The 23,469-nt window shown below is 60.5% G+C and overlaps 2 protein-coding genes across 4 annotated transcripts in view; one reads left to right on the top strand and one right to left on the bottom strand.

Moving 5' to 3' along the window:
- Positions 1–366: 366 nt before the first annotated feature.
- On the bottom strand, positions 367–13,830 carry UBE2J2 (ubiquitin conjugating enzyme E2 J2). 3 transcript variants are annotated; one of them, XM_039248373.1, is made up of 7 exons: positions 13,673–13,830; positions 9,358–9,488; positions 7,026–7,066; positions 2,312–2,414; positions 2,088–2,226; positions 1,650–1,730; positions 367–1,022 (listed from the first exon to the last, which is right to left on the bottom strand). In XM_039248373.1, the coding sequence occupies exons 2-7, from the start codon at positions 9,486–9,488 to the stop codon at positions 738–740; spliced, it is 780 nt and encodes a 259-aa protein (XP_039104304.1). In that variant the 5' UTR covers positions 13,673–13,830; the 3' UTR covers positions 367–737. The 3 variants fall into 3 exon arrangements, with proteins under 3 accessions (XP_039104304.1, XP_039104305.1, XP_039104306.1); XM_039248374.1 differs by lacking the exon at positions 13,673–13,830 and adding an exon at positions 13,361–13,548; XM_039248375.1 differs by lacking the exon at positions 13,673–13,830 and adding an exon at positions 12,291–12,361.
- A 3,166-nt stretch (positions 13,831–16,996) lies between these two features.
- Positions 16,997–23,469, top strand: part of SCNN1D (sodium channel epithelial 1 subunit delta) — an 8,484-nt gene continuing 2,011 nt past the window's right edge. The window contains exons 1-10 of the mRNA XM_039248313.1: positions 16,997–17,076; positions 18,758–18,870; positions 20,160–20,248; positions 20,882–21,258; positions 21,764–21,971; positions 22,084–22,274; positions 22,447–22,535; positions 22,612–22,775; positions 22,875–22,973; positions 23,185–23,302. Coding sequence (XP_039104244.1) covers positions 16,997–17,076; positions 18,758–18,870; positions 20,160–20,248; positions 20,882–21,258; positions 21,764–21,971; positions 22,084–22,274; positions 22,447–22,535; positions 22,612–22,775; positions 22,875–22,973; positions 23,185–23,302 — 1,528 coding nt within the window. The remainder of the gene's footprint in view (positions 17,077–18,757; positions 18,871–20,159; positions 20,249–20,881; positions 21,259–21,763; positions 21,972–22,083; positions 22,275–22,446; positions 22,536–22,611; positions 22,776–22,874; positions 22,974–23,184; positions 23,303–23,469) is intronic.

Raw genomic sequence — 23,469 nt, 5'->3', positions numbered from 1 at the left:
GGGGGGGGGGGGGGGGGGGGGGGGGTAAAGTGAAAGCAGCCTTCGGGACCACACAGGACAGGGTGGCTCTTTGAGTAAAGGACGCCACCTTGTGGTCAGACAGAAAGCGGATGTGGAATTTCAACTTGAGCAAAACAAGACCCCACTTTCCCAGAAAGGGCTGCTTCTTTCCAAGAGAATGCAAACATGTTTCAAATGCGGAGGCCCATCCCACACATCTCCTGGACCTCCGTCCGTGGCCGTCCTTGGCCAGCCCCTGGGGCTCATGGCCAGGCCCCTGACCCCCCACCAGCCAGGCACAGCTGCGGGAACTGCTCCTGCCGGGTGAACCAGGCCTCCACTGGACCAAGAACTGCACGCGGAGTATTTGATAATCGAGTTTTGTATTTTTAAGTGACCAAATCTAGTAAAATGAAAAACAGGTTTACTAAAACAGGTCCGAAAGACGATACAGGAGATTAAGCTATAAAACCAAAGCATGAGGTCCCACCTCAACACCCAAGTTCCATGGTCCCCAACAGACCCCAGGGCGAGGACAGGGAGCGGAGAATCTTGCATCTCCTCTAAATCCAAATTACACGCTTTGGTTTTTGTTTTCCTTTTAAAGGTTTTTAAAAAGCTAACCCCAGGAGTCAGGCAGGTCCACCCTGCGTGCGGTGGCGCGTCCAGCCAGTGCATGGCAAGCTCGGGCGCAGTGCCCTCGGTTCTGACCACCTCCGCTGGCTGCGGCGCAGGGCTCACTCCTGCGCTATGCTTCTCAGCACGTACTTGACCGTGTAGGCAAAGGCTGCAAACCCAACTATAACAAATAAGTTCGCCAGGGCGCCGCCCAGGAGTCCGTGGTGCCGGTTGGCCTGCTGGAGGCCTGCGAGGTGCGGCCCGGCCCCTGGCGCGTGCCCGTTGAGGAGCTGAAGCCCGTTCTGACCGTGGTGTGTTTCCCCGTCTGGAACCACATCCGGTAAGGGGAGAGCCTGGGGTCGGCTACTGAGTTCATCTTGAGCTTTTTGTTTTTGTTTAATTTCCTGAGATAAAAACAGAAAAGAACAAGGGTTGGTCTAAATGAACTGGCTCCTTCAGGACTAGGGAGGGTCCTAAGATCCGCCACCAAGACCCTGCCCAGGAGGCCCGGGGCCACCGGCCTGACACCCACCCTCAGAGACAGGGGCCCCTGCAAACTGTTTTACAGATGAGGGGATCCGGAGACTCATCAAAATCACCAAGCCTGCACCTCTCGGGGCCTAGACTGAGCAGCTCCAAGCGACACAGAATCACCTCAGCCTCAACCTGGGTGCAGCCCACCCTGCCCCAGAGCGAAGATAGGGTACATGCCGGCCCCTCTTGGAAGGGCCTTCCCCACTGCCCAGCAGCCCACCCAAGGAGCCCTGCACCCTGACGTCCAGTCCCCTTTCCCTGGCCTCCCCGCTCCAACCCCACCGCGCGAGCACCCCCCCCAGCCCTGGGCACCCTGAGGAGGGGGCGGGCTGCACCTGCCCGCCAGCACGTACAGGTGCATGTGAGAACGGGCGCCCTGTGTGCTGTGCGCACAGCGTCGGGGCACAGAGCACACAGTTCTCTCTTTGGAAGAACCGAATGTGGAAGTGCTCCTGACGCGGGCACCACAAAACGGACCGCCTGCTTCCACTCCTTACCTCCACGACTTCGGGGAATAATTCACAGAAGACCTTGTCTTTTAAATTAAACACTAAACTTTGTGCAGCCAGCTGTCTTTTCTAGGAAAAAAAACAGAAGGGAAATACCAGCCTGATGATTAATTTCAACTCTTTCTAATTCTACAGACCATTTTATCCTCAAAAGCTACTGTCTTCGTGTTGTTGAAAGCACTCAAAAAACTTGCTCTTCACAACAAACTGATTTAATTTTGCCTCATCAAGTCTTATTTATCTTTCACTATCATCAACTGATAACATGAAACTTGGTTCCCACTTAAGACGATTAAAAAAACAAAGACCAGCCAACAAGGAGCAGACACCATGCTGCCCGCCCCGCCCAGGCCCTTCCCACTGCCAAGGGGAACGAGGGCTCAAGCGGGAGCCCCCAACCCACAAACCATGCTGTCCACCCCTCACCGTGAAATCCGACGTCTCTATACTGCCCAGGGTGGGGCCCTTCTCCACCATGAAGCTAAGGAGCCCGGTCAGGATGGTGGAGACGGACCAGGCTGGGTTCCACGTGTCTGGGTGGAAATCCGTGATGGAAAGACACAGCCTGCAAAACAGGGACCCACTCAACAGAGCACACACACGCATCATGACCACGTTCACGCTTGAGAAGCGTTGCAGAAACGCCTTACCTTGTGTTGCACTTAAATCTTCCATTGGGTGTTATCATATAAATACTAGGAGGTTTAAAAGGAAATTCTCTGGGGAAAACTAGTTTCCCGTGGTAATAGCCACCTGTATCAGAACAGAAAGAGCCTGGTCACGGTCTACAGTGCAGCCGTGGGGGCAGCCCCCAGCCCCGCTCCAGCCCTCAGGCTGGTGCCACGACCCTCAGTCTCCCACTCCCCCTACCTCGCCAGCGCCCCTCCACCCCCCCGCCCCTGCCCCAGGCCCAGCAGCTGACTACCCCTGCAACACAAGCGTCTTGCTGGTGGTCTCAGGGGCCTCAGGACCACAAATCACCAGCGGCCCTTGGCCCACATGACAGCACAGCCCTGCTCACCCTGCCCGGGCCCCCTCTCACTGAGAGCGGAGCCGCAGAGCAAAAGTGGCACCCAGCTCCTCCCTGGGCTCTCTCGCCCACCCCTGAGCAGGTCGGCGGAGGTCACCCTATATCCAGACCCCCTTCACTACTCGCCTCTCCTCCTCCACCAAGTGATACCCAGCAGCAACCAAAACTGCCACCATATGATTCTTGCACCTTAAAAAAACAAAAACCAGGGGCGCCTGGGTGGCTCAGTTGGTTAAGCGTCTGACTCTGGCTTAGATCACGATCTCACAGTTCGTGGGTCTGAGCACAGCGTCGGCTCTGTGCTGACAGTGTAGAGCCTACTCAGGGTTCTCTCTCTCCCTCTCTGTCTCTGCCCCTCCTCCACTCGTGCTCTCTCTCTCTGGGTCTCTCAAAAATGAATGTTAAAAAAAAACCTGACCCCCACCTCACTCCAGCTCCTGCCAGCTGCTCACTGTCCTTGTGTGAAATCCCTGGAGAGCAACATCCAGGTCACCCTTACAAGGCTCTCGCCCCCGCCGCAGCCCCCCCAAACCTGACACGGAGACCAGACCCTCGAGGCTGCTGCGGCATCTGACCACGCCCCACACCCCACGACCCTCCCCATCTCCAGCCTGGCTCCCCGTCCCACTGCCCTGAGCACTGCCCACTGGCTCCTCAGAGGTCTCTCTGACCACTCCCCCTCCCTTCAGGGTTCTCAGTCTCATAAACCTGGGGGCATCATAATTACTCACCAACTAGCACCCACAAGCGGACCTCTGGGGCCCTCCCCTCACTGCTGGCCCACGGACTGACCATCCGGGTGACGCTGCCCAGACACGTCTAAAACAGAACTTCCATTTCCCTCCAACAGCAACTCCACCCTCTTAGCTGTTCACACGAAAACATGGGGGGCGCTGCTGCCCCGCCCCCCACCCACCGCCAGCACATCACACCTACTCCACCAGCAAATCCTGATGGTCACACCTTCAAACTGACCCAAACTGTTCACTGTGGATGACCTGGCTGGCCCCACAGTCCCACTGGCCCACCCCCACCTCACACCCTTCTCTCCGGCGAGGCTTCAGGAGTGGTGCCCTGTCCCCAGCACCTGGGTGGGGTCCCATCTCAAGGACTGGGACACACCAATGCCAAAGCACCGCACACACGTGCTCCAAAGCCACCTTGGGTTGGGCCTCCCCACCACCTCAGGTGGGCTGTAGCGCCCCAGCCACCTCACCCAGGTGTGGCCGACTCCAAGCTCTGCCAGGACTGAAGGGATGATGTGAGACCGACTCAACAGCCAGACAGGCCCACTAGCGAGAAACTAGCACGATAAGCGACACTCGAGCACAGTCACTCAAAATCACTAAGAAAAGCCAAACCGGAAAATAAGCAAGAGAGACAAACAGGTGCTTTTCCCAAGAGGAAACAGGAACAGCCGGTGTGCGCCTGGAGCTGTCCGCTCAGGAAACGGCTCCGTCTGTGGCTGAGGGGAGGGCGGGGGGCAGGCAGGTGCGGCCGGCATCCGCTTGCTGCATCTACCTGAGAAAGGCCAGGTGAAAACGGGCCATCGCCTGCTTGCCCACCGAGGGAAGGGCTTGCAGGCGCCGGGCGGCGAGGCACCTGCACAGCGGGCGGATGGCTGCCGCGCAAACCTGGGAAGCAAACAGCAAGGCGGGCGGCGCACGTTGAACCAGAAGCATGCGTTTCCCCCACAGCCAGAGGTGCAGGGTCAGGTGTACGAGATGAACTCCGAGAGGGTCTGAGCCGGACCAGGACCCCGGGAAGGCTCATCCTGAGAGGTGAGGAGGCAAAGCAGAGAACGGGACGGTGGAGCCTCAGCCAGACGTCAAGCCCTTCGGGAGTGCAGAGCAGCAGTGCGGGGACCCCCTGCCAGCAGCTCCCACACCCTTCATTCCAAGTGTCCACAGGCAACTGAGCCACGAGCACAGCCCTGACCAAGCCCTGGGGGCGAGAACCACAGACGGCACGGTGGCCCTGGAGGCGGGCCAGGGAAGACAGTGGCCGGGAGGGTACGACGCTGCCCGACGGACTTCCTCCACTGACCTGCGTCTGCTCACTGGAGCCGCAGGAATCCCAGTCAGGCAGACGGACTCCTCCCACCTCGTTCCTGTTTCAACCGCTCTGGGACCTCTGCCTTTCCGTGTATGTTTTACAAGAAAAATCTCAGAATTTGGGTACGTCCACAAAAAACTTTGCCAGGACTTTGACAGGATTGGATAAAATCTACTGACTGATTTAGGAAGAATCTTTAGCAACGCTTGTATTAGCGGGAAGCCACTTCCGGAGCATCAGGATCTGTGTGCCTGGAGTCGGCCAGGAGCAGCGTGGGTGCAGAGCCCGGCGGGCACGGAGCCCGGAGGGCACGGAGCCCGGAGCAAGGACAGGGTCGGTGGCCAACCAATGCTGAGCCGGACGGACATGGACAGGGTGATAAGCCATGAGAGACTGAGAAGGAGGAGACAGAACACCCAGAAGTCAGAGAAGGAGCAAGTGAGGAGGAAAAAAGAGTCAGTACCACAAAGTCCACAGAACCCCAGACACTGAGGACGGAGATCCGTCCCTTGGACTGACAACTCAGGGGTCCCTCATCAACCCCGATGAGAACGGCCAGCAGAAGGCAGGGCTGTCAAGTGCTGAGTGTGGCACTGAGGGCAAGAGAGGAGAGGAGCAGGGGAAAGGCCAGGAGCAGGTGCCGAGGGGCAAGCGGGGAGCAGGCAGGGGAGAGGGTTGAAGGGAAAGAAGGGGGAGGAGGAGCCTGGTCTCTCTGGCGGCAGCCTGAAGGCCCCGACCAGCAGGGAGACGGAGACGCAGGGAGGAGGCACACAGAAGCCCTAGTGCCGGGGCTGGGGCTGGGGCTGGGAGGAGGGGTCGCCTGCAGCCCGGCCCGCCTCCACTCAGGGCCTGCCCCCTCCTCCCCTGCCACCCCGCCCCTGTCCAGGTCCACTTCTAGCAGCAATAAGACTCGTTACAAAATTAATAAATGTCACAGTTTATTGGGAAAATACTGAAACTACAAAAAAAAAAGCTTAAAATCCCACTTGTGAGAAAGAAAACATGCTTGTTCCTAGTTAGAAACACGTATGTATTTATTTACCAAGCATTTTTTTTTAACGTCTATTTATTTTTGAGAGAGGGAGAGACAGAGACGGAGTGTGAGCGAGGGAGGAGCAGACAGGGAGACACAGAATCCCAAGCAGGCTCCAGGTTCCCAGGCCAGCTGTCAGCCTAGAGCCCGACGCGGGCTCCAACTGAAGGACCAGGAGATCGTGACGTGAGCCAAAGTCAGACGCTTCACCAACTGAGCCGCCCGGGCACCTCCTCAACATGCATTCTAACATGACCTGCACAGGCCCTTTCCAGGAGCCCCACACAAGCCCACCAAGCCCACACCCTGCGGCTAGGCACTCAAGCAGTCCCCCGCATACCCCATGAACACCCCCCACACACGCACACAGAAAGGCGTCATTCCAGAACAGGGCCTCCTGCATCAAGGAGGCTGGTGACAAACATGCCAAACCGCCTTTACGAGCCAGGCCAGTTCCACTCTCCGCCACCTGTCACAGCTTTCCCCTCATGGTCCGGAGCAGGGGGTCTCGAATGTTCTACTCCAGCAGCTGCACTCTTTTCTGGTGAAATCTTATGCAAAACCCCCCATGTGGAGGTGATGGCACCCAAAGTGAGGACGCAGGGGCTGGAGAGCTGGAGGTACACCAGGCCATGGCTCTGCCCTGGGCTTGCCCCACCACGGCTCATCTCTCAACCTGGCCTAAACCCTGTAGGCCCCCAACCTGCCGACTGGAAAATCCCAGGTCTACCTTGTAAATGTCACCAGGGGACCGTGGGTAGCAGCGCCAGGTCAGCCCCGGCAGCAACAAAGACAGCAGAGATGCCAGACCAGACCCTGCACCCTCCCTGTAAGCCTCGGGGCTCCGTCCACATGAAGGGGCCACCACGTGGCTCAGCAGGCTCAGCAGAGCGAGTGCTCGGTAACACACCTCTCTCTGCCCTGACAACACGTGTGTTGGTCTGAACACACAGCAGGAGAACCCAGGTGCACCGCACGGTACCAGGTGGGTCTGTCTTCCAGCTCCGACCCCACTCGTGGCAGAGGCTACATAACCTGAGACTCACAGAAAGCCCCGAAGACTAAACACCATGCCAAGGCTAAACAGCCTTAGGATCTGAAGTAACTAGGATGGATCCAAAAGTCCAATGTCACTAACAGACATCGAGCCTAGAGCATGATTCACAGACTCAAGGTGCTTGACGCGAGAGGTCTGTTCAGAAGATAAAAAGGTCCCTTGTTCCACTCACTCAGATCAGAGACTTACCTTCATAAGGAGTCATCTCTGGGCCTCGGACCACATAGTGCCTGAAGGAGAGAAGAAAATGAGCTGCCTTTAGGGATGGCAAATGCTCCGAGTTCTGAGTCACTCCCAGGCCGGGGTGTGGGGTCCAGCAGAAACCGGCCATGCACGAGCATTCAGTAGGTGAACTCGAACTGTGGTCGACTCACCCGTACCAGGATCTTAGAAACTACCTTTTAAGTACTTTTGTGCCTTCAACACCTGAGAAACTAACCCTCTCTAACCATTAAAGTCCATTAACAAATTTCCAAATGCTAATTTCACACATTCCTGAGATGTACTTGGAAACGTGCATTTTTCAGTGTTCCCAAATATAATGAAATAGGCCAAGCAGGGAAGAGCTGGTGACATGAGGTGGCTACGGCCCCCAGTGTTGATGTTCTAGAAGCAGCAGACATGACCTCAGAGCAGCTGTCCTCGCGCAGGCGGAACAGGGACAGCCTGTAATGGTCACTGCAGTCCTCACACGAAGCCCAAGCCCAGGGGGCCCCACGTGCTTCAGAGCATGCGCAGACTCCACTCTCCCACACAAATAAAGGAGCTTTGGCCACAGGTCAAGAGACGTCTGGACTTCAGGATTTTCAAACACAGGAGAAAAGCACGAGCGAGAACAAAAAGCCAACCAGACACAGCTGTTAGCACGTCATTGGCCAGCCCTCCGGAAGCCCCTCTTCCCACACGCACCACTTCAACGCCATGGATGACACACCTGCCAGCTGGTACGTTTCACTCCAGCAACAAGCCTGGGAGTGAAGCACGTGACACACAGGGAACCCGGCCTTAATTTGTCACTGCTCCCGATTCCAGGGCCCGGTTTGGGAACACTGGGGAGGGGCAGCGAGCAAGCGCAGAGAGCCCCGCAGCCTGAGTGGCCCAGCAGGGGACAGAGCGCTCGGCACTTGGGGGTCGCCCCCAGCAGGCCTGACGCGGCGGTCCCCAGCCAGCTCTGGGCACTGGACTCCAGAGTGGGGAGAGGGTCTCAGCACCCTGACGGAACCTAGACTGCTTGTGCAACAACACGACGATATGACTCGCGCTATAAGGCAGCCTGCCTCCCTGCCGGGCGTCTGGAGCACAGGGAGGTGCCAGGCGGAGGCGCCTACATGACCCGCTCCAATGAGTGGCCTTGCACCCTGGGTCTCTGACAGGCTTCCCTGGGGGACGGCACCTCATGCGTGTTGTCACAGCAAGTCCCAGGACAGCCCACAGGGCTGGGAAGCTTGTGCCCGGTCCCCTCCAGGCCCCGCCTCCAGCACACTGCCCCTTCACTGATTTTGCTGGTTTTCCACAGAAACTAACCTCAGCGACAGATCCTCCTCGTAAATGGCTGAACTGGGGGACCTGAACTCACAGGGAGAGAGGGGCTCCCCAAACAATGAGGACGTCCCTGTGACGGCTGTGGGAGCTGTCCCTCCATCTTGCAATCTGGGGGGCAAGGGAAGCTCTGTTGTAACCCCGAAGCCTCAGTCCCTCACGGCGCTCTTCGTCCTGAAAACCCTCCCTCGGCCGCCGAAGCAGGCCCTCCCTCCTCTCTAAGCTGAGGAAGATGGATCCTTGAACACCTGTCCGGTCTGAAAAATATCTTTTAACTCCGTTAAATTCCTTTCTCTAGATTTGAAAAGAAATTTAAAAGTACTTTTTAAGATCAAACCAAAATACCCTTCACACAGAAAATCCTTACTATTTCAACCCTACACTTTACTTCCCACAAAGTCAACAAATCCGGTAAGGGCGGCATCTCTGTAGAAGCGTGTAGCTGCCTAAGGCCACACTTGAGCACAGCCAGAGTTACCGTGAAGCGAGTGTGCATGAGGCTCGGAGCCTGTCACATCAGCCAGGGCCACCGAGCACCCGCCCCAGCCAGCGCCAGCAACCGAAGCATCAGGGCCCCTGACTCTCTGTCACAAACTCTCCAAGACAGGACAGGCCATTTTACAGCACCAAGAAGCAAAGAACAGAAGGAGAGTCTAGAAATGCAACTTCTCCACCAACAGCTGTGGGACCTACATGCCCCGCGGCCTCCCCTATGGATCCCACCCAAGAGGTGCTCCCAGCGCGCTCCCTCTCTCTCCAGCCCCAGGGGACAGAGGTCAAGGAAGACCCCATAGGAGCCCCAGCTGCCGCCCAATATGAAGACAACCAGGGCTCATCCACAGGCCTCAGTCTACCCACATCTGCAAAAGGTATAGACGCACCTTTCCCAATGCCATGACGGGAGCACCAACGCCTCCCAGTCAAGCCAGCAGAGAACCCAGGTGGCAGTCGGTGTGGGGTGAATGGCCACGAAGAGCCTTACCATTCAAGAATGTTGGAAGGGAGGGGCTCAGCACAGATGTAAGGCACCGGGTCCTTCTTGATCCGAAGATAGTCCTGTTTCAGCCGCTGGGTCGCTGTTGTCGGAGCTCTTTTATTGCTGTTGCTGCTCATCTACGGAAAGCAAACATTTGTTTACAAAGCACGAGAGACCCGCCCCTGCCTCCTCACCCACACGCAGCTTCAGCAGTCCCGCGCTGCGCTGCGCTTCCGGGGCCCACCGTTGCGCCGGTTCATCCCGGGCACGCAGACCCCAGGCTGGCCTGCCCTGCCCGCCACTCACACACCTGCAGGGCGCGCGGCCCATCCCTGTGGGTCTGCCCCTCACAACCTTCATTAATGGAATACCAGGTGCAAAGATAAAAAAAAAAACAAAAAAAACAAAGCCCCACTTCTGTCCTCAACCCCAATGGGGAGAAAGGCGTAGAATTTACAGGGTCCTAAGCAGAGGTGTGCTGAGGCCAGCAGCGGCGGGTGCTCCTGACGGCGCTTCTCCAGCGCTGTGCTAACCAAGTTTCTCCACCACGGAAATCAGGAGGCCCCCACACCAGCCCCCAACAGAAGCGGTTGTTAAACATTTTCCAGCAAATCTACCATGGTCAAACATGGATGGGAGGATGGGGGACCTGGGGGCGCAGCCGGTTAAGCACACGACTCTTGATTCATCTCAGGTCATGATCCCAGTTCGAGCCCCACTTGGCATTCTCTCCCATGCCCTCCCCGACTTGCATGCATGCTGTGTCACAAAATAAGTAAACTTAAAGTCTGACATTCACGCTGGGAAGAGGGAAAAGGAGCACCCTCCTGACAGGAGGTGGGGACACGGGCAGAGGCCCAACACAGCACGAGGGATCCAGGCAAGAGCACTGAGCCTCTGTGTACGGACCCACAGCCCAGCAAATGGTGGCTAGCCAGAGGCAAGGCCACGCAGCCAGGAGCACTGCAGAAAGTTTTCAGACCCACGTCTTCAGAGAGATCAGATTTTCTGTTAGATCACTTGGCACAGGTGAGCAGAGATCGAAGGGGACAGCACAAGGCAGATGGGATGGCACGGGAGGCTCCTGAGGACCGGGAGCAAGGTCGCAGCCGTCATTCAAGAAAAGAAACATGGCCTGGCTGAGGGGGCCCTGGGACACCTCAGTGATGTTCAGAGGGCAGGGGGGAGCGCAGAGAGAGGAGACAGAGCCCCCCACCCACCCAACGGGCACCGGAGCAGCTCCAGCTCGATCTGCTCCGTATGCTGAAGTTTCCCGTAAGACAGCAAGGCAAAAAAGTTCTGCTGCTAAAAATAAAGTGTGAAAGCTGCTGGTCTCAAATATGATAGAGACAGAGGACACGGAGGGTATGCGGGAATGGGAAGGAAAAAGCAGCTTTCAGACTCCAGAGGGGGCAGACCGAAGCCATACCTGTCCTGGTCTCCTCCATGCCACTGACGCCACCACTCAGGCATCTCAGCCCGTCCTGCCACAGCACTGGGCATCGGCAGCGGGATCTTGACCCTGACCTCCAGCCTGCACAAATCTGAGATCACTCTCTACACCACCACCACCACCTCCCCCCCATCATCTCAGAGCCTTTGCCTGCCTGTTTCCCTGGCAACAGCCACAGCTCCTCCCAAACCGTCAGGTCAGAGGTCTGTGGACTCCTGCCCTTTTGCTGGCTCGATTCCCCTCAGAGCACTAAACCCGCCGCACCACAGGTGGGGCTCAGTGTGCTCCCCACAGCCCAGGGCCCGCAGGGCAGTCCTCCAGCACATGTCATCACCCACCCCTGCCCCTGTGCCCACTCCACTCACCCTAACGCGGGGTCCCACTGCCCCCCATCAAGCACCACCACAGCCTCGCAACTGGCCCCCAGCTCCGTCTCCCCATTTCAGTTCACCCTGTACACTTCAGTCAGGTTAACTTTCTCCACCCACCATTCTGATCACAGCATTTCAAGACCCCCCCATAGGCAACAAATAAACTCCAACACCTCCCCCTTCCCGCCAGGCCCAAAACAAAGAAGCCCCAAGGAGCCCTCCTAGCTTCTGACTCCCAACCCCCTCCTCAACCTAACCCTATGGCTGCTTCTCAGCCTGGTCTCCACTGGCAGAAAACTGACCTATGCCCTTCCTGGCCTAGCTCAAAGGCTAAGTCCCTCCAAAGCCTGCCTCATTTTCTGAGTCAAATGCCCCCGCCAGCTTTCCTGCCACCCGGCCTCCCTGTGACCCGGGCGGCCCTGTGACCCGCCTCCGCACCACACAGGCACCTGCCAGGCCCCAGGAGAGCGTGGGAGCCGGAGCAGGCTGCGGACAGCCTGGGAAGGGAGCGCTCTCCTACACAGCACTGCCCCCAAGCCCCCGGCCAAGCCAAAGGGGCAGGTGGCTCACCTAGTGACAAACATGCCAACAACCCAAAGCAGAACCACCATGCTGGACTTGTTCGGTTTTAAATGTTCACCCTGAAGTTAACACTCTGTAATAGAGAAAACAATTCACCGGGAAATTCAAATACCGCCATGTTTGCTCTTAATTATGTGGCCAGGCTGGGTGCTTAACGAAGGTTACTGGACTGATGGACGGACACTAATGGATCCTGCCTGGTCAGTCACAGACTTTTCGCTCTTTCTTGCTCTCAAAGACATAAACCTTTTTTTTTTTTAAGTTTATTTACTTTTGAGAGAAAGAGAAAGCACAAGTGGGTGAGGGGTGGAGAGCAGGGGGAAAGAGAAGGGATCCCAAGCAGGCCCCTCACTGTCAGCACAGACCCGACATGGGGCTCAAACCACAAACCGAGAGATCATGACCCGAATGGAGAGTGAAGTCGGAGGCTTAACCACCCAGGTGCCGCTCAAAGGCACATTCTTTAAAGTCACATTTATGATTCAACTACTCAGTTCAGGACAAAGCCCTCCTCTGCCTCACTCAGTACTCACAGCCCCTCAGGTCCATGGCCCCTGCACAGACCAGGACGCGGGTCTCAGGCTCCCTGCAAACCCCAGGTGGGGAACCTGAAAGAAAAGAGGGCAGGCCCTAAAACCAAGGACATGAGTAAACAGAGTCAGCGCACAGAAGGTAAAAGAGTGCTGCCTACCCCACAGGCCACGAGCCCCGCCGGCCTCACAGACACACTTGTCATCTGCCCAGCACCCAAACACCCTGTGCCTTCCCCCCCCACCCCCCTCAACACACATCTCTCCCACTCTGTGTAAGCGTAACTCAGGTGACAAAGTGGCATGAGACCTTGGCCTGACCGACCAGATGGGCACGTGACACTCTCAAGCCTGCGACTTTCACGGAAGTCTCTCCTTTCTCCAACAGGACTGCTTCATAGGCTGGATAGGGGCCCGGGGCCGATGGAGACTGTCCCACTACTACTCAGCCACCTGCCACACAGGTCAACACTTCAGAAAAGAGCAGACTGCTGACTACAAGTCCCAGGCATCCAGATCCAATCATGCCTGAAGTCCACACAGCAGGTTTTCCAATGACACGCCTTTTCCTACTAAAGCCAGGTTACACGGAGTCTCCCTCACCTGTACCATCGCTGCAGTGTGTCCTTACGCACTTATTCACTCTATTCCCTCTAGGCTGTGGCCTCACCTTTCTTCAGCTGTTCCATGCCTGGGCCCAGAAAGTGGTTGGGAACTGGGCTTGAATTAAATCCGGACCAGCTAGGTGGCAGCGACGGAGCAAGGAGCTGTAAGTTTCGCCTCTTGAAGCTGAGAGGGTGCCGGTAACCGGCAGAGGGGAAAGTGGGCCGGCACAGACGAGGGCTGGCCCAGGGCCCAGGGCGGACGCCAGTCGGCAGTGCCCACGGGGGAGCCACCGACTCTAGCTACCCACTCTTGCCGCCTGAATTTCTTCTCATTGCCCCAAGAGGCGGAACCCTAAGGACACTCATTCCTGCTGGAATTTACGAAACAGTTTGGGGTACTGTCTGCGGGCGAAGAGGCGGGCTCGAGGACAGCCACCCCAACACGATTCCCGGGGTACGTTTACAAACCAAGGTCTCTGCCGGCTAGTCCTGGAGGTGCCCGCAAGTGTGCCGCTAACAGGAGACCTTTCCGTGGGAGCCCCAGCCGGGGGGCCAACCAAATCCCCAAGCTGGCCGGAGGAACACCCCGGCCCGGAGCCCCGGGCGCCCCGCCGTAACCGACCTCAGGTTCCGCGCACGGAAGCTCCAGGCGGGGGCCCCTCGCGCGGCGGATCGAGCGGCAACAAGCCTTGCGGCGGCCCCGTGCCCTCCGCGCGGGTCGGCTCCAGCGGGGCGGACGCGCAGCCGAAGCCCCGGTTCAGGCCCGCGCGGCGCGCTCACCTCTCCCCGTCGCCGCGCGTGGGCCGCCGCCGCGCTCAGGCTCGCCGTGGTCGAGACCGGAGCAGGGAAGGAAGAGCGTGGCCCGCGCCGGAGAGCCTCGCTGCGCCGGAAGCGAGCCCACCGCACCGCCGCCGCCGCCTAAGCTTGCAAGATGGCCGTTCGCGGGGCGGGCGGGGGGAGTGTGCTCCTCCCCGCTTCCGATTCCGGTGCGCCGTGCTCCAGGGTGGCCGCTCTAGCCGGCCCGGCGGACGTCGCCTGCGTCTCGCTGCCGCCTCGCGCCCCGCAGGGGCCAGAGCGCCGGCGCGTGCGCACTGGAGGGCAGCTCCTTGGGCGGGGCGCGCGGCACCCGCGGCCCCTGCGCTCCGGCTGGCGGCTCCGGCTGGCGGCCCCGGCTGGCGGCTCCGGCTGGCGGCCCCGGCGCTTGGCGCTGCCGTCTCTCCGCTGATCTGGTCGCGCCGCGGGGCCGTCCTGGGCATCCTTCCGCCACAGCGTTGTCGGCGGGCGGCCCAGGGGTCGTCAGATCCCCCGCCCTGCACACTACCTCCCCATGAACCCTGGCCGAGAGCGGGGCGCGCCAATCCCAGAAAGACCGGCTCCGTCAAAGGGTGTCCCTGGAGGTGCCCGCGTGAACTCCTTGAATTCACTGGGACCCCGACCCTCCCACCTGCCACCCTGCAAAGGATGGGACCAACCCCGGCGTGGGGCGCGCGTGTGCCCGCGTAACAGGGGAGAGCTGGACGCACCAGGGTCCCCCGGCCGCGTCAGTCCGAAGCTGCCCCGGGCCCGAGAGTCACGTCCTGAACGGCCTTGTCTGGCCACCAGTGAGGATGGGGATGGGAGCGCTGCCAGAAGCTGCACCAGGTGGGGTCGGCCATGGGCGCCTGTCCAGCCCCTGCCTATGGGGAGAGCTGGCCTCATAAAAATAGTTCCACTGTTTCCCCAACTGAATTTTCCACCCAGCCCATGAATAGGGTCATTATGCAACAGTGGACACTGCACTGAGGCTTGCTTTCTGCTCCCACAGTCCCCTCCCTGGCCCTGGGGGAGGGGGAGGCAGAGCCTGGCCCCCTGAGTGTGCCTGAAGCCGGCAGGTGCGGATACTGTTCCCAGGGCCAGCATCAGAGGGTCCTGATTGCAGAGGCCTGGGGCTGGCCCTCCTCAAGAGGGCCGTGGGGGAAGGTTCGGAGGGACGTGAGGGTGGCACACAGGAGGTAGGAGAGCTGCTGTCTGAACGTGGGCTGGGCTGGGCGGCTGAGCGAGCCAGCATGCTTACTGCCTGCTGCCCTCCCTGGAGAGAAAACCCAGGACAGGGCCAAGTGGGGGCCTGGGGTCTCCACTCCCGGGTTGTTTCGGGGGAAATCCTGCACATCGACTATGAAGCAGGTGGTAGTCATCAGCCTGGACAGATCGGGAGAGGCCGTTGCTGTGCCGGACTGCGTGGCTCTGTGGGACGGAGCGGGGGTTCCAAACCCTTCACCATGCCTCTTGGCATAGGCCACAAGTCAATGAGGTGACTGATCACACAACCATTAACAGGGCCAGCTGTGGCCCCTGGGAGAGAGCAGGCAGCCATGCTTGCCCTTGACCCTGGCCCACCCAGGGCATCTCAGGCAGGATCTAGCCCCAGGCCCTGGGCAGAACCCAGAAGGAGTGCCCATCGTCCACCAGCCTGCTGCCAGGCGAGTTGCCCCGTGGGAATCCAGCCTGCCTCCACCTCCTGCCACATCACCCAGTGCCGGCCTGGCCGCCCGGTGGGGAGGCTGGCCATCTCCGGAGCTCAGCCTCTGCTGGTACACTCGGCATCGTGCCTTCACCCCTCTGCCTCCTCCGAGGGCTCTACCATCCCCATGCAGGGCAGGCCCAGCTCTTTTTAGCACGTGGAAAGTTACGTAAGGGAGGCTACCCCCGGGGGCCTGGGGCGGAAGCACAGGTGTGTCTGGCACACACCCACGCGCAACTGCAGAGCACAGGCAATGGCTGTACAGGCCTGGGTCCTCGGGCAGGTGGAGGCCCTCTCCTGCCTCAGTTTGTCTCCGCGTAAAGTGGGGGAGCCAGCTCGTGTGGGAGCATCTTGATGGAAAAGCTCACCTCAGAACCCCCCAGCGTCAGCCCCAACCTCCTGATCACCAAGCACCCTTGAGTCACACCTGAGGGCGAAGCTTCCTGAGACAGATGTGGCCAACAGGTCCTGCCAAGACCCTCGCCCACGCTGCCCAGGCCTCTGCCCTCAGAAGTCAGGCAGGAAGGGGCAGCCAGGCTGGCAGTGAATGACAACTGAGACCTTCTCAAACCCCAAAAACACCCTTCTGGAGAAGAGGCTGGAGCTAACCCTTCCCGCCAGACCAACTTCCAACCACTGCCACTTCTGCCAATGGCCAAACTGCGGGAAGAGGACGGCCACGTTCTCTCCTGAGCATTTGTGTTGGAAGAGCTGCCAGAAAACCAAGAGGGTTAGAATCAAGAAAACATACCCCCCACACCAGTTGCCACTACCCCTGCCCCCGGGCAGGACCTGACGACCCCAGTTGCATCTGACCAGTAGGGACCACTGGGCCGGGGCTCAAGAGAGGGTACCAAAGAGCCAGCCTGAGGGTGATCAGGCAGGAAGTGTGTACACACTCCTTCCAGCGGGAGACACCTGGGCAGACCCTGAGCTCCACCCACCCCCGACTGACCGGAGGCGCCTCAGGGAGCCCCCTCTTTGCTGGCCAGAGCCCCTGCTTAACACTGTGGTCAGTGCTCGGGGGGTGGGGGGGGGGGTGAGGAGGCTCTGCATTTGCACCGAGAAGGTCCCTCACCCTCCTGGAAGCAGGTGGGCCAGCCCCCAGGCCAGGGCGGATGACCGCCCACCCCAGCCCGTGCCCACCGGGAACCCACACACATGCAGAGCCAGTGGGCTGTCACAGATTCTGTCACACCTGAATCTCCTAGGGCCGCCTCTGAGCTGCCCCTGAGGGTAAGGCCACCCACAGGGGAATGAGCTGGGCCTGGAGGCTCCGTGAAAGACCAGCACCGACAGTGTCCAGGACAGCCCCAGCCTGGAAGGGGACACCTTGGCACCCCTAGGCCCAGCCTCAGTGGAGGCTGGCTCTCAAAGTCCCGATGGGGGGTGTACCCAGGGTGGGGCCGCATCCTACTGTCCTTCTCCGGAGAGGGTGGAGTGGGTGGGGCCTCTGAGGCATCCACACATTCCTTCAACACACAGCTGTAGAGAAGTGACCACGTGAGCCCACGCTGTGCCAGGAGCTGGGGACTCCCCGCCCGGCCCCAGCCCGCAACCCTGCTCCTCCAGGGGCCAGTGAGGCTGGGGAGGCAGGAGAAGGGATGTGCCTGGAAGGAAGGAGGGGGCTGCCGGCCTGGCTGCTGCTGGACACCGTCTGCGTGTCCTCTATGCCCTCCCAGAGGTGAGCTCCGGGGCGGCCTTCCCCCTCCCCACCCCCGCTGGGTGCTGACCCTTGGCCCTGGCCCTTCTCTTGCCCTCTCAGCAGCTCTCAGGGTGCTTCCCCAGGAGGGAAGGAAGGGTTGTGCCTTCCGCCTGGATGGGCTCTGACTCGAGCCCCTCAGGGCACCAGGCATCATCACAGGCAGGCCTCTGCCCTGGCCAGGGCTCCCGCTCCCACGGGAAGGCAGAGGCCCCTGCTCCCTACAAGCTGCCCTTGGCTGGCAGGGGCTCTGGCTGGACCTGAGCTCGGGCCTCCAGGCCCGTCCTTCCTGGCAGCTACTGCTTCAGCCTCCTGAGCTGGAAGCCACAGGTCACTCTTGTTCCAATTCCAGAGCACCTGGGACCTTCCCCTGCTGCTACGAGGCCTCCCCTAGGACAGCGTGTGCCCCACCCCTCGGTAACACAGCCTGCCCCGCAAAGGAAAATTGCTCCGTGGCAGAGGGCCCGACACACCCCAGGCCTGTGCTGTTTAGGGGCTCTGAAGCTTGGGGAAGGGGAGTCCACACCAGTGATATCAGCTGGTTCCACCTCTGAGCCCTGAGCAGGAAGAGGAAACAAAGGCCCATTTAGCACTTGCGGAAATGGGCTCAGAGAGGTTGAGTAATTTGGGCAAAGTCCCACAGCAGGTGACAGAGCTGTGATTCGCACCCACACCTGGGTGAGTCCAGGGCCTGCTCTTCCCCAGGCATGATGGCATGACTTCCCTCTCTGGCATCGCCGATGGCCCTCTGCCTCCTTCCAAAGCCACAAGGCTGATGACCCTGCCCCTCCTCAGAGCCCAGGCCTCCCCAGCAGGGCCGATTGGAAGTGGGGCTCCCTCCCTCATCCCAGCCCAGGGGCCTCAGCACTGATTGGGGGCGGGGTGTCAGAAACCTAGAGCCTGCCCTGGGGAAGGGGCAGTGGGGCCTGGAACCTGGGATCAGGCTGAGGGTTTGGGCACTTGGGATGGTGAGGCCTCTGGGTCATCCTAGGGACATGTTAGACACCCCCCCCCACCGCAGCCAGAGGTGGTGGGTCACGCTGGGGGTGGGGTGTCCTGGTCTGTCCTGCCTCTGGTGCACCGTCCGGCCTGACACTCCCACAGTGAGGCCAAGGACTTCAACCCCTGAGACCGTGTGATTTGGCCCTGAGCGTGGTGTGTGTTGTTAGCATGTGGTGTGTGCCCTTAGTGTGAATGTAGCAAGACATGGGGTGTGTCATCTTCGTGGTCTTAGTGTGTGGTGTGGCGGCGGTGGCCGTATTGTCTGGTAGAAAGGGTGAACTGTGTGCCCCAGGGCACCAGGTGCTGTCTCCACACCCAGGCCCGGGTTCCCACAATTAGAGCCAGTCCCAGCAGCTGGGCGGCTGGCCCTAGACACCTGCGTCCTGGGAGTGGAGGCCCCTGCCCAGTGCCCCTTGGCCATAAACACCTGTAGTCAGTGCTCGCAGTGTGAGCCAGGCAGGCGGTGGAGAGCAGGCGTCCCTCCCAGGCCTGGCAGGAGGCAAGAAGGCAGAGGGGTGAGGGGCCAGGGCTCTCCAGGGTCTGCTGGGAGTCAGGTTCTGACCCAAGAGAGATCTGAGCTTCCGGAGCTGGGGGGGTGGGGAGGGAGGTCTGCTCAGGAGGAGGCTGGGCAGCCATCCAACGGGGTCTCTTCTCCTTCCAGAAACCAGGAGCCCTTCACCCTAAGGCCTGGCTTCCAAGTCTCTGAGCAAGAAACACTCACCCAAGAGGAGGACCCCCATCCCTGCCCTGATGGCTTCCCCTTCCGGGTCCAGAGTGGGTGTGCCTGCCCCCGCCAGCCAGGCCCCTCCCCGCCTCAGCCCACACGCAGCCAGCCTGTTATAAATAGGAGGCTGCCTGGCCAGTGTCGGGCCACATCCCACTTTGTCTTGTCACCCACTACAGCCGTCATCTTCAGGCCACCCACCACAGGAGAATGGAGGTGCTTGCGCAGGGAGGCTCCAGCTTCAAGGTACCCAAGGGCACCTGATGTGCCCTTTCCGGGGCAGGGAGGGAAGGTCTTCTCTGGGGGTCTCTCTAACCTGAAGTGGAGGGCGCTGTGTCCCATGTGTCACCTCAAGCGCACACACGCACAAAGGGCAAGAGAAGAGGGTCATGCAGTTCCCACTGAAGACTTGGTGCACGTGACAGGAGTATGTGTATTTGCACACATGCGTGCATGTGTGAGCGTGTACGAAGGGGCCATCGCCCCTTCTCCTGCTGTGTCTTGCTCGAGGCTTCTCGGATCCCAAGTGCCCACATTCACCTCAGTGCATCAGGGGCCCTCTATCCCAGGTGTCTGGGCCCCGCCCCCATCTCAGGAAGCCCTGGGGGCTCTCAGTGGTCCCCCACACCCCCATCTTTGGGACCTCCCCTTTTCTGCCCTGGTAGCCCCAGCTGGGGCAGGAGGGGGCTGGTTTGGGCTCCATGTCTGGGGGAGGGTAAACATGGTTAGTGGAGTCAGAAAGAACCTTCTGGAGCCCCTTTTGCCTTACCTATAACACACAGCTGAGGATTCTACCTCACCCGTGAAGGGCCCGTGTGATCACGGGGGGACACGCATGTAAGAGGAGCTCTTTGCATATGAGACTCCCCCATTAGTACTCTGTGCCGGTACCTGCCCCCGGCCAGGCTTGGGGGAGGCCCACAAACCTGAAGCTGGGAAGGGAGGCCAACCGACCGGCACCTCGTACGGCCCGGAGAAGCCATACCTACAGCCTGCTCCAACACACAGGTTCCCGGAGCCCACGGGAGCAGCCTGTTTGGGTGTCCCGGGCCAGGCACATGCTGGCAGATGCTTCTCTGCTGCCCCTGGCTCAGTCCCCTCCCCAGGTGCCTCAGGAGGGGCCAGAGTTCAGGAGGCTAGACCCTGGGTCCAAGAAGACCTAGTGATTCAGATTGAGATGCAGACAATGTGGAAAGTCCACCGGATGCCCAGGCAGTGACTCAACACGTGTTCAGGGCTCGCAGGCCCGGCCTCGTCAGGGTCTTATATCCCTGTGTGCTGGAGGGACTGGGGGTCTGGGGGCCCTGGGTCTGTGCCTCTACTTCTCTGCACCCCTCAGGTCCCCACCACTGGCCCCCTGGCCCCCTGCCCGCTTTCCTGGAGCCCAAGGTCCACAAACAGGGCTTCCGTGGGGACACAACTTGGCAGGTGATGCCTCACTGTGGCCACAGCACTGAACAATACTTGGCCCTGACCCTCAGCCCAGACGTGGCTGAGCAGCCTGCTTCTGTCAGTCCCAACCATACGAGGCCATACTGGCCACTAAGGGTTGGTAGAGGCCATTGAGGCCCAGAGTCTGGTCTTTCCAGGGCCCCCAGACCTTCCACATTGGCTCTGGGCCAAGGACGCAACCCAGACAAGCCCGTCACCTGGCCTGCCCCTCCCCCAGAGGCCCCTGCCCCACTTAGGGGACAGTAGCAGAGACCTACCCAGCCTCAAGCCAGCCTGCAAACAGTTGCAGGCAGGGTTTGGACACCACACCGTCCACTGTCCCCATCCCCACCAGCAGGACCTAGCTCTGGCTACGATGAGGCGTGCCTAGGTAGGCCGCCTGGTGCCCGGCCCGGGGAGGGGGGCGGGGGTGCACGGCTGCGGGGCTGGTCCCAAGCCTCTGATAGGGCCTCTTTCAAGCATCAGCAGGCTGGGCTGTGCCATGGGGGGCTGAGGGAAGTTCCCAGGGACAGAGAATGCAAGTCCTACCAGCCTGGGGTGAGGAGGCCTGAGTGGCACCAGGCCAGGCACCCGGCGGGGGCCACACTAAGGCTTGCTTCTTGGACACAGGCAGGAGCTATGGCCCAAGCATCTGGTGGCTCCCCAAAATCCCATGAGACCCAGCTGCCACTGCCACCTCAGCCCGAGGACGAGGAGGGGCAAGGGGAGAGGCTCGTAGAGCTGCACGCCTCCTTCCAGGAGCTCTTCACCTTCTTCTGCACCAATTCCACCATCCATGGCGCCATCCGCCTTGTCTGCTGCAGCCAGAACCGCCTCAAGACGGCATCCTGGGGGCTGCTGTTCCTGGGTGCCCTGGGTGCACTCTACTGGCAGTTTGGGGTCCTCTTTGAGCAGTACTGGCGCTACCCAGTCATCATGACAGTGTCCGTGCACTCGGAGCGAAAGCTCTTCCCGTCTGTCACTCTGTGTGACATGAGCCCACACAGGTGAGGGTTCCCGATTCCTCATCTCCGCAGCCTGTGGACATCTCCCCAGGCGTGGTCACCAGCTCAGGCGCCCTGAGACTCGGGGAGGGCAGACAGTTACGGGGCAGACAAGGAGGAGCCAGTTGGAGCTTGCAGTGGCCAGTGTCACCCAGGCACCCAGGTGCTGGGCAGCCAGAGTGAGGGTTCGGGCTGGGGGGACAGGAGAAGAGAGCAGGGTAACATTCCAGGTGGGGAGGCAGAGGGGGCAAAAACAGGGGAGTGGTGGCTGTGCCAGAAGATCGGTGGAGTCCACACGGGCACCAGGCCAGGCTGGGGGGCCTGATGTCACTCTGCAGCCCCAGCCTGAAGCTCAGGCTTCCCACGTATGGGGCAAGGCTGCTGTCCATTGATCTTCAGGAAGGTGCGGCTCTCCCCGTTGGTACCCCTTGACTGATGTGAGGGACTCTCGGGGGTGGCTCTGACTCAGCTTGCCCCTCTCCCTCGCCCTGACCACCCCACCCTATAGGCCGAGCTCAGTCCGCCACCATCTGCAGGCACTCGATCAGTTTGCCCAGGAGAACATCCATTCTCTCTACAAATTCAACTTCAGCGAGGACAGGGTTGCCCCCTTTACTGACGACCGGGGCCCACAGCCTGCCTTCTACCTGGACCGCAGCGTCCGCCTGCAGAGGCTGAGCCTCCCGGGTGGCCAGAGCAGAGTGGGTTTCAGATTGGTAAGTGTCCCTAGGCCTGAAATTCGGTCCTGGCGAGCCATCACTCCGCAGGGCTCTGCGTTGGGTGTGGGCGGGCAGGGAGGCTGTGCTGTGCTGACCCCATGCCCCTCAGTGTAACAGCACAGGCGGAGACTGCTTCTACAGGGCCTTCTCGTCAGGTGTGACAGCCGCCCGAGAATGGTACTGTTTCCACTATGTGAGCATCTTGGCCCTGTTGCCCACCGCCCACGAGGACAGCCACCGGAGCCACGGCGGTCACTTTGTCTTCTCTTGCCAATTTGACGGCCAGGACTGCCAGGCCCAGTGAGTGGGGGCGGGGCGGGTGGGTGGCTGCTCCCCTTGCTCCACCCTCCAGACACGGGTGCCGCCACTGGGCTTCCTCCAGAGATGAGGCAGGTCATAGTCCCTCAGGCCACACGCAGTGGGGTCACGGGTCAAAGGTGTATGCTGGTCTGAGTGTGGCTCCTGGCTCCAGGCACTTCCAGACATTCCACCACCCCACCTATGGCAGCTGCTACACCTTCAACGGCGTCTGGGCTGCGCAGCGCCCGGGCATCACCCATGGTGAGTGCCAGCCGCAGGCTGAGTGGGGCAGGGGGGCATCGGGACCAGCCTGGCCTCACCCTGCTCCCTCCTCCAGGAATCAGCCTGGTCCTCAGGGCTGAGCAGCAGGACCGCCTCCCGCTGCTGTCCACGGAGGCTGGCATCAAAGTCATGATTCATGAGCGTGACCACCCACCTTTCCTGGAGCACCAGGGTTTCAGCATCCGGCCAGGGACCGAGACCACCATCAGCATCCGAGAGGTGGGTGGGCCTCGTCCCTCCCACTCCCCACTTGCCTGCCCAACTCTGGGGCCTCAAGGGCCTGGGACGGTGGGGCTGAAGCACTCTCCCTCCCCCCAGGACGAGGTGCACCGGCTGGGGAGCCCCTATAGTCACTGCACCCACAGTGTGGAGGGTGTGGGTGTGCCGCTGCTGTACAATGCCTCCTATACCCTGCAGGTGAGTCTGGCGCCATGGGGTGGGAGGAATGGAGCATCTCAGGGAGGGCACAGGGGATGCCAGGGGAGGAAGTCTGGGGCAGGGCTGGGGGAAGGGGGGGACGTGATGGGGAGGGCACCGGATGGGCAGGGGGGCCAGGCCCTCCTGCACACCGTGGGGGAGGGGTGGCTGCCTCTGGAACTTCAGCCCGTGTCCCCCGCTGTCCCCACAGGCCTGCCTGGTATCCTGCTTCCAGCAGCTGATGGTAGAGACCTGCTCCTGCGGCTACTACTTCTACCCTCTGCCGTCAGGGGCGCAGTACTGCAGCTACGGCCGGCACCCCGCCTGGGGTGAGACCCGCCCCGCCGCCTCGGCTTCGCCCCGCCCCCTCCGCTTCGCCCCGCCCCCTCCGCTTCGCCCCGCCCCCTCCGCTTCGCCCCGCCCCGTGCCGCACCACCCTGCTCGCCCCGCCCCCTCCGCTTCGCCCCGCCCCGCGCCGCACCACCCTGCTCGCCCC

Source organism: Hyaena hyaena, unplaced genomic scaffold, assembly GCF_003009895.1.
Source record: "Hyaena hyaena isolate Hyena2069 unplaced genomic scaffold, ASM300989v1 scaffold_308, whole genome shotgun sequence".
NCBI lineage: Eukaryota > Metazoa > Chordata > Mammalia > Carnivora > Hyaenidae > Hyaena > Hyaena hyaena.
Note: the sequence above shows the minus strand (reverse complement) of the source record. Positions and strands in the feature narration are given on the sequence as shown.

Excerpts from the sequence above, each read along its gene's own strand:
- UBE2J2 (XM_039248373.1), bottom strand. The coding sequence starts at position 9,488 with ATGAGCAGCAACAGCAATAAAAGAGCTCCGACAACAGCGACCCAGCGG. Across the intron at positions 1,731-2,087 it reads TAGAGACGTCGGATTTCACG|AAAAGACAGCTGGCTGCACA; the intron begins GTGAGGGGTGGA and ends TTTTTTTCCTAG. Across the intron at positions 1,023-1,649 it reads TATTCCCCGAAGTCGTGGAG|GAAATTAAACAAAAACAAAA; the intron begins GTAAGGAGTGGA and ends TTTTTATCTCAG.